General features: G+C 39.5%; 1 protein-coding gene across 1 annotated transcript; it reads right to left on the bottom strand.

The window, feature by feature from the left end:
* Positions 1 to 4228: 4228 nt before the first annotated feature.
* On the bottom strand, positions 4229 to 7623 carry LOC117296719 (organic solute transporter subunit alpha-like). The gene is made up of 3 exons (XM_033779763.1): positions 7426 to 7623; positions 5674 to 5926; positions 4229 to 4461 (listed from the first exon to the last, which is right to left on the bottom strand). The coding sequence occupies exons 1-3, from the start codon at positions 7621 to 7623 to the stop codon at positions 4229 to 4231; spliced, it is 684 nt and encodes a 227-aa protein (XP_033635654.1).
* Positions 7624 to 9947: the final 2324 nt, after the last annotated feature.

A 9947-nucleotide genomic window follows, 5' to 3' on the forward strand; every position in this document is an offset into this window, starting at 1 on the left:
CAAAGAACACACCTGGATGGGTGAACATGTTGGCCCGGGCCAAGAAAAAAAAAAAAATGTATGTTCTTACATTAATTTCACCACTGTACAAGTGAGTTGCAGGAAATCTATCCTTCAAAAAGTCCGAAAAGTGCTCAAAATGAAATTTATTTTATAACGGGTTTTGTAAACTGTGTTTATGTTTTTACCATTGTTAAAGACACTGGACACTAATGGAACTTATTAAAGACCAGTCTTCTCGCTTGGTGTATCTCAACATTTTGTCTATGCATAAAATAACAAACCTGTGAAAATTTGAGCTCAATTGGTCGTCGAAGTTGCGAGATTATAATGAAAGAAACACCCTTGTCACAAGTTGTGTGCGTTTAGATGGTTGATTTCGAGACATCAAATTCTAAACTTGAGGTCTCGAAACCAAATTCGTGGAAAATTACTTCTTTCTCGAAAACTATGTCACTTCAGAGGGAGCCGTCTCTCACAATGTTTTATACTATCAACCTCTCCCCATTACTCGTCACCAAGAAAGGTTTTATGCTAATAATTATTTTGAGTAATTACCATCAGTGTCCACTGCCTTTAAGTGACCATTTCAGCTCCCGCTGCGGTCACTATGTAAGTTTTTTTTTATGTATAAATGAAACCACGCAGAAATTGAGACCGTGAAAAAAAAACACCAAAGATCGTGTACCACCAAAACGAAAGCCACACATAGTATAGCACCACCCATAGGATCAAAACAATTAAGAGGGATGGGGAAAGCGGGGGGGGGGGGGCAAGGATTCCCGGACAGGTTTGATTTTAGTTTCTTTGTCCGCAACCAGCCTATCATAATATTATTATTGGGAAGAACAACAATCGGTGTAGCCTAGTCCTATTACTTTCTGGTGTAATTAGCAAACATTTAAAACGACTGCAAGCCAACAAAAACAAATGCAAAGCCGAAAATTAATCTGTAGGGGGGAAGTTTTGGTTGTCCAAAAATACTTTTCAAGAGGCTGAGAGTTGAGAATAAAAAATGAAGTGTTTTTGCAGACTGCCGTAACGGAAGCACGCCCTCATGCGGCATAGAAATTGTGTTAACGTTTCACCGAACTGTGGATCAAAAGCCAAATCATAGATCTATGAGACAAAGTATGGTTGGGCCTAGTCTTGGTTCCTAGACCATTGGTGTTGCGTGGTCACACACAACCAACGTTCCGATTATGCACGGCAAAAACTGTACACGCTTGTAATGAACGAACGCTAGCGGGCGCTCTGTTTCTCTGATTTCCGGATCTCCCCATAGACCTTATCGCAAATACCAATGCGCAAGCGCAGACTGTTGAATGAGGTGCATTGTGGGATAGATATGGATCAAATTTGGATACCAACAAGACCACAATGCACCTAATTCCAAGCTTTACGCGCGCGCCCCGGTGTTCAGTGCCTTTAACAATGGTACCTAAAGCACGAAAATAGCTCGTTTATTTTACACATGTTACTGGCCAAAATTTCATGCCATCTACATTGCTTGTGACTGGTATTTAGCTGTTGTTTACTTAGCATAACAATTGAGTGGCGTCTTGGCCGGTAGTCTGATTTTACTAAGCAAGGAATTGTTTACTTAAGCAAAATTTTGTGCTTAAACATTCATTGTACACACCCACTTAAACACATGGCCCAATTTCATAGATCTGCTTTAGCACAAAAAGCTGCTAAGCACAAACTTATTATGCTTACCGGAATACGTTTACCAGCCAAAACACCATGTCACATGTACAGTTTTTGACTGGTATCCTGCTCATTTCTGTTAAGCAGAAAAGTGTTAAGCAATACTTTCTGCTTAAGCAGCTCTGTTATGCATTTGTACACGACGAACCTTGAATTTTAGTTATAGACAAGGTATACAAAGTCTTCCTAGCATTACCAAGGAATTATTTTGGGACCATTTCACACAAGTGGAATCTCACACAATTACCCTATGATTGAAAGTGCCTTCCAATAAGGCGAAACCCTTTCATCGGTGATTTGTTTGGGGGGGGGGGGGGGGGGGGGTGGCCGTGGTTCCTATTTGGGTTGCAAAAAGCTAGCCATCTAATTTAACTACCACTCGATCGGCATTCAAATTCACATCAGCTTTCTTTTCACAGACATCTGGACATTAATGATTCTACCAAGTTAAAGCCCTTCAAAAGTGCATGCATCAAGAAAAATTGAATGAAGGTTTCAACCAACGACGTGAAATCAAATGCGTGGATGTGAGATAGCCTGCTGTGTTCCTGACGAAAATGCCAGGTAAAACGTATTCTAATTCACAGTATCGGTTTGGCGCGTTTAACTAATTCTTAAGGCCATGTCAAACAGGTTTAACACATGTAGTTTTTGGAGGCAACCAATGTATTGCACTGCATGCACAAGGAACTCTTTTCCCCAAGCGAAAGTAGTCCCATGTGATTTCGTGTCCAGGCCCAATTTCATAGAGCTGCTTAGCACAACAATTTGCTTAGCATGAAATTTCTTCCAGTGGTAAAAACAGGATAACCAACCACATTTCCATTTGTTGCATATTGCTTGTAACAGGTATTCAGCTGTTGCATGTTTGCTTATCCTGAAAATCACGTGGAAATTTGGTTGGTAATCCTGTTTTTACCAAGGCAAAAAAATGTCATGCTAAGCGAATTTTTGTGCTAAGCAACTCTATGAAATTGGGCCCAGGTAGTTTAAAAGCAGTACATTTCTTTGTAGAACTGCGAAGTCTCCCGAATTCTGAAAAAAACTAACTCTGTGGCAGAAGAATAAATAGCAATACACGTTCTTAAGAACATAATCTACACATAAGGTAGATTATGCATATGGTGTTACCACCGCTAACTAAATATTGATACCTCTATGCAAATCCCACGAGCACTATATTTTATTGTCACAAGAAAGTTGTGTGAAATGCAATGTACACGTTTCGTAATTACTCATCCACACAACATCAACTTTATACTTGGTATCGAGCAACCGGAGATCGAGCTGTGGTCACACATTGTGAGAAACGGCTCCCTCTGAAGTAACAGTAGTTTTTTTTAGCAAGAGGTAATTTCTTGCAAGAGATAATTTCTTACAAAAATATTAAAAGACCTCAACTCGAGCCTTTTATTTCTATCTGAAAGCACACAAATTTGTACATTTTCTTGCAATTTCGATGACCAATTTAACCTAAATTTTCACATTTTTAAGACGAAACCGTATTCGTAAAAAAAATGTTCACCCCTAATAGTCTGCTTGTGTATATAGAGCGCCCTCTACGTGGTGGATCACAAAATCGTGAAATAAAGAACGTCTTGCACCAAGAATACATCTTGCACTGTTTTAGGAAATAACACGAGTACACAGTTTAGCATTCTGATTGTCATAAGCGATATGAATATATTTTTTTCTAAATATTCTACATGTTGATACTATCTATAAAACTTTCATTAATAAAACTTCTCATCATACTTTAAAAAATATTGGCCAACTTTGCCTGATATGTTCATTTTCTAGAAGTATATACAAATAAAAGCAACTGCACAAACAATCAGCTTTCTCCAGAAGACGATCAGAGCTTACTGATCGACACGTCGAGTTGAACCCAAACGGTTCTTTTCAGAACCACCCCAACTCATTTAGAGATAGTCACTACATTGTGTTACCGCTAACCTTTCCATATCGTATTTCTACCATGCAAAGTTTCGAATCTTACAAACAATTTAGGTGTACGATCTGCCAGACTCATGGCTGTTATTTAAAGTTCGTGGTTGTTGTTTTTAATAAAATTATATGTTAATATGATGGCCCTTTATCAAATCCCTATGGGACGTATCAAAACGCTCAGTATTTTGTCATGCAAGGTATGTGGAGCTACCTTTTCAAGTAATTCCTTTTTATAACACCCCTTACAAATATTCTGCCTGTTCATTGGTTTAGAGCGCGTCACATGCTATGTCTTAGTTTTACTAGACGGCGGCCGTGAGATAGTGCATCGTTTGCCGTGTGACAGTCCGACCACTATCACACGGCGTGCAGTACCCAGACGTCTTTTTACTCACCTCGAACCCAATCAGTTGTGCATCTGTGTATCTGAAACGCGCGTACGAACGTTACGTGTACGAAGATGATCAATAGTCTGTTGGGGGTGTTATAAAACAAATATTGACTGCTTTAACTCGTGCTATGGTTAAAACTACGACTCATGGGCAACTTCAAGGCAACTACATTATACCTAATGCTCCGAAGAAAACACGGTTAGAGCAACTTGCGAAATCGACTTAATTTCCAGTCCCCTGTCATTGTCATTGTTATTGGCCGCCATATTGCGGTCGTCACTACCGTTCTGGTTCCTGCTGTCCTCGTAGTGTTGGTTTTGCGTTCCGGCCCGGATCCACCTTCCAATCACGATCCTGCATGTTACCATGAGTGGAAACATCTCCAAGATTAGTAGTAGATTCCGAATAACTGCGGGAGGGAATCAGATGAAAAACACACTTTAAAAAAATATTTATATAATTTTTTTTTTCAATAAGGAAAATATGTATCGGCCTAATAGAAAGCTAGGCCTACCTTAAGTCTTAGTATTTAAAAGTTCAGCCATTTACCCACCAACACTAATAAAGACAACACACGCAGATGTGTTTTGTGGCACATGACCAACCTATATTGTACCAAATAAATACATTAGGCATATACTCATGATAGCAAACTCACAAACTGTATACAGGCATTGAACAAAATGGTGGAGATTAGATAAAATATTAACACTTATATAATATCATGCACGTTATAACACAGAGATAAGGAAGGAACGAAGAAGGAGATTACTATTATAGAAATACTCTCAAATGAAATACATACAAGATATAATACTCGTATTATACTTCCGGGTCAAAATGAAGCCGGATCCTGGTTAGTACACACTGACCAATTTCTGGGTCAACCAGGAATCTGTGTCAAAATGACCCATGAATTGGTCAAACTGCCGCAGAATCTGAGTAAGAATGCAATATTTTTGGTGATCAGTTTCCACGTCAGTTCAATGCAATTCAAATCAATATTAATTTATCTCCATTGGTGAAAAAGGAAAATAATAAACAGTCAGTACAATAATATAAGACGGTCAAGAACTGGATGGGAAAAATTATAGTTAATGACAACATTATTATGAACAATAGAATGACAATTGTATAATGTAATGGGTACGAAGCAAACTGTAGACGATGTGACCTATGTTTACAATCAAACTGCAGACGATGTGATCTATGTTTACAATCAAACTGCCCTCTGTTGACCACTGTACACGTCATGTTTCGCCGGGCAAAAAGACGCGTAGTCATGGTAAGATTGCATACACTTTCTAGCTGGCTGCCAAAACACAAAGGTTTTGCCCGGCGGTATGCGCGCGAATCATGTTTTGGTTTTCGAGTGACGTCAGAGGTCACATCGTCTATACAGGGGGCATTTTACAGAAGCCAAAAAGGCTTGTTTTGAAGTACGCACTGACAAAAATACAAAAAGAAGAAATGACAGCAAACACAAAAGCAACAAATGATTTATTCATGGAGATATTGAGGAGATAAACCATGTTTGCAGTTGAATGTCGTAATTAGGAGTTTGAACATCATTTCCTGTTTAACTGGTAACCAGCAAATAGACAACAACACAATTGCTTACTTGTTAAAATCAAGTATGTATCGCACGTCAGAGGCACCAGGCACTGGATCTCTCCAAAGCGGATGATCATCGTCAGGGCAACTGCTTGGCCATTCACGAGTACAACGACGATCCTTAGTAGGGCGAACTGGGGTAAGACATAGAAGCTACTCAAGAGAGCCTGTGACATCATAAAGAGGACTGAGATGCTGTAGATAGCTATCAAGGTTGATAAGACTTTGGCAATGTTCGATGGGAGGCCCAGGTTGGATGCCTTTAAAATTAAAGATACAAATGTAGGATTTGGTTAAAGGCACTGATGGGCACGTTTGGTAATAAGTTAAAAAGAATGGACGAGAAAGTGTAGATTCGTAAAAAGAATGTACGAGCCGAAGGCGAGTACATGTACATTGTTTTCACGAATCTACACTTTAGAGTCTATTCTCTGATGTAACAGTTTCAATTGAGTTGGATTTGTCAATCTGATTTCGTATTTGAAAATTATGTTGTCAAACGACGGTTGGTCTCATTAATTTTACAACTATTTTTACAAAATATATAGGCATACTTGAGTGCTTGCAACATTATCGAGTACAACGTCAGTTTGCTCAGCTAATAATAAATTGTGTTAGGCCTACTAAAGTGATTTTTGTAAGCTGGGAAATGTTATTGTAAATTGAAACAACATCAGCTGTGTTTTGTTGCACTTCATGCTATCTTTCAATGTGGAAAGACAGTAATAATTTTCAAGTTGAACTATTAACTCAAAATGAATCTACACCAAACTGTAGATTGTGTTACGAATCTACACTTAAGTGTAGATTCGTAACGAAAGTGTAGATTCGTAAAAAATAATCTACACTTTCAACAATAGAGTGACGTCACAGAAATAGTTTGTCTCAAAATAATATACGTCAGATCATTATTAAGTAGGATTTGAAACTGTGCATGTAACGGTACGACATGGACAGGTTTGCGGCAACACCATGTGATGACAATCTCTAAAATGGGTTGGGTGGTTCTGAAAAGAACCTTAGGTTTCAACTCGACGTGTAGATCAGATGCTCTTATCGAGTCATTAGTGTTAACTTTTTGCAATTCTAGAGCAGTGTCTTACCAACTAGACTACCGAGGTTGCCCGGTAGCTAGAGGCAGTTCGAATCCTATGTTTATCGGAATACGAAGCTGGGTAAAAAAAAGAGCCAATGGAGAAAGGCAGATTTTCGAACTTAATATTGGGCTTACCCCACCATCAGCGTCAATCGGGCCGAGTAGCCAATAGAATCCTGGGATTGCAACAGCAATGGGAATGACTAATAAACACTGATATATCCCCAGTCGAAGAAAGATAAAACCTTTTCTGTTGAGGAAAACAAAATCGTGATAGAAGGATTGTGCTTTTAAAAAACAAGTATTCTCTTTTGGTGTATCCCATCATGAAAATTAACAAACCTGTGAAAATTTGGGCTCAATTTTTATCATCGAATTTGTATGAGAACAGCGAAAGGGGAAAACACCCTTGTTGCATTACTTTGGGTGCTGCTTTCAGGTGCATAAAAACTAGCACTAAAAAAATAATCGTGAGACAGTAAAACAAGTTCAGTATTTGCAAATGCGCTTGTTTTGCAGTTAATATAATCAATTGTAGCTCTTTGTAAATTCGGCCCCGGGTGTTAGGTAACAAGAAATCTTCAGCCTGATGAACTTCTTTCATAAGAAATCTTCTGTTTGTATGAAGAAAAAAAAACTTACAACTTACTTATTTATTGTTACCACTGGCAGACAAAAACAACAACAGCAGCATGGAGGTTGTCTGAGTGCAGTGCTTTGATCGGAAAGCGCCCCCATTGTCGAGTCTATGCCACCGAAGAGATTAACTATCAACTTGACGAATATGTACAAACAGATTGCCAGATAACTGGGGGCAAGAGCAGGAAGATACAGTCTCAAGAACAGGATGCATGTCAACATTTGTTTATATTTAAACTCATTTCATTTCTCGTGCTAGACTTGTGGACAAGTCGTTAATGGTCCCACGCGGTGAGATAGTCGAGTTGTTGCGGTGCTGTAGCGAGATCACTGCTCTCGCGCGAACTGCTGGTTGCCGAGTCTACTCCCCGACTTTCGGCTGAAGTGCCCATAGGCCATGTACAAACCGCTGTCAGGTTGTACAGGTGGTTATGGGACCGTAGTCGTGCCAGCAGTAGTAGAATACCACGGGAATCGCGGGGAGAATCGGAGTGCTATCACCGCGACAGACATTTAAACGACTTGTCCTCAAGTCTATTCTCATGTAGGTAAATAGAACATTTATCAGGTAAACACATTGAAACAAATACAGCTATGAGAAATTTTAATACAGAGGGAAGAAAAAGAAACAGCTGGAGCTCTAAGTAAAGACAGTTTCTTGTAAGAAGAAGCTCTCCCCTCCAGCTGGTCCTATAGAGAACAACAATAACTTGAAGTATTACAAATAGCATTTCAAAATATTACCAAAAATACGCATAACACACACACATACAAGGGTATACAAGAACAAGCCCGAAGGATTGCCTAAAAAACAGTTTCGTGTCAGAGGAGGCTCTCCTTTTCAGCTGGTTCTAAAGAGAACAACAATACATTGAAGCATTAAGAATATATAAATATACAAACAGCATAACGAAACATCACCAAAAATATGCTTTAAAACACACACATACAACTTTATGGTACCAAGAAAGGTTAAAACATAATGAATCATTGATCTGAAGAAAATTGTTATCTGTTCGAGTTACGTGGCATGCGATTGCGGTGTCCAAAGGCAACTCTGTTAACCAACGCTTTATACTATACGCTATATCAGACAGTATCCACAAAATTCGCCGAATGTCTTGGGAGGTGGACATGTATGACTGTAAATGTATGTGCACGCGTAAGCCAGTGTGCATGCGCTTAACTACGTGTATGCAGCATGAATATTCACGTATTTTATGATTGCAGCGAATACCCAACGTCCAAACATTTCCCATGTCATTCATAGCTTGTACAAAAAATGGCGAACGTGTTCCGTCGACCAAGGGCGTTAAATTTACTGCAAGGACGGTTTTGCACGGGGGCAGACACAACTGCATATGCAAATGTGTCCGGGCGGACACAACTGCATTATGCAGCAGCGTCCGGACGGACACAATTGCATATGCAAAACCATCCGGCGGACAATATTGCATATGAAATAATGTCCTCCGGATAGAATTGCATAGAGGACATAATTGCATGCGACACCGGCATTACCCAGACTTTAGAGCCCAAGCCGAGCTTTGAAAACTCCTTAAATCAACGAGTGATTTTGTTACTTACATTTCTGCCAATAAAGTGCTGAATACTGAAGCCGATGGCGAGAAAAGAGACAGCAGTGAAGTGAGGGAAGAAATCTGTGCATAAAAGACAACAACAATATCACACCAATACAGCTTTTGGTAAAAGATTCTGAAACTGAAATTGTTGACACAATATTCCGAATGTCAATACCTTAACTTTAGATATGAGTAGTTAAGGTAGACTCTCTGGTACACTTTGACCTTTGCCCTAGAGAACAATGAGAGGTCAAACTGTACCCAAAATAGGGTAGAAATATGGAACACTTTGCCCTTTGCCCTAGAGAACAATGAGAGGTTAAACTGTACCCAAAATAGGGTAGAAATATGGAACACTTTGCCCTTTGCCCTAGAGAACAATGAGAGGTCAAACTGTTCCCAAAATAGGGTAGAAATGTGGAACACTTTGCCCTTTGCCCTAGAGAACAATGAGAGGTTAAACTGTTCCCAAAATAGGGTACAAATATGGAACACTTTGCCCTTTGCCCTAGAGAACAATGGGAGGTTAAACTGTTCCCAAAATAGGGTAGAAATATGGAACACTTTGCCCTTTGCCCTAGAGGACAATGAGAGGTTAAACTGTTCCCAAAATAGGGTAGAAATATGGAACACTTTGCCCTTTGCCCTAGAAGACAATGAGAGGTCAAACTATTCCCAAAATAGGGTAGAAATATGGAACACTTTGCCCTTTGCCCTAGAAGACAAGGAGAGGTCAAACTGTTCCGAAAATAAGGTAGAAATATGGAACACTTTGCCCTTTGCCCTAGAGAACAATGAGAGATCAAACTGTTCCCAAAATAGGGTAGAAATATGGAACACTTTGCCCTTTGCCCTAGAGGACAATGAGAGGTCAAACTGTTCCCAAAATAGGGTAGAAATATGGAACACTTTGCCCTTTGCCCTAGTGGACAATGAGAGGTCAAACTGTACCCAAAATAGGGT

The sequence above is a fragment of the Asterias rubens genome, chromosome 11, assembly GCF_902459465.1.
Source record: "Asterias rubens chromosome 11, eAstRub1.3, whole genome shotgun sequence".
NCBI classification, from domain to species: domain Eukaryota; kingdom Metazoa; phylum Echinodermata; class Asteroidea; order Forcipulatida; family Asteriidae; genus Asterias; species Asterias rubens.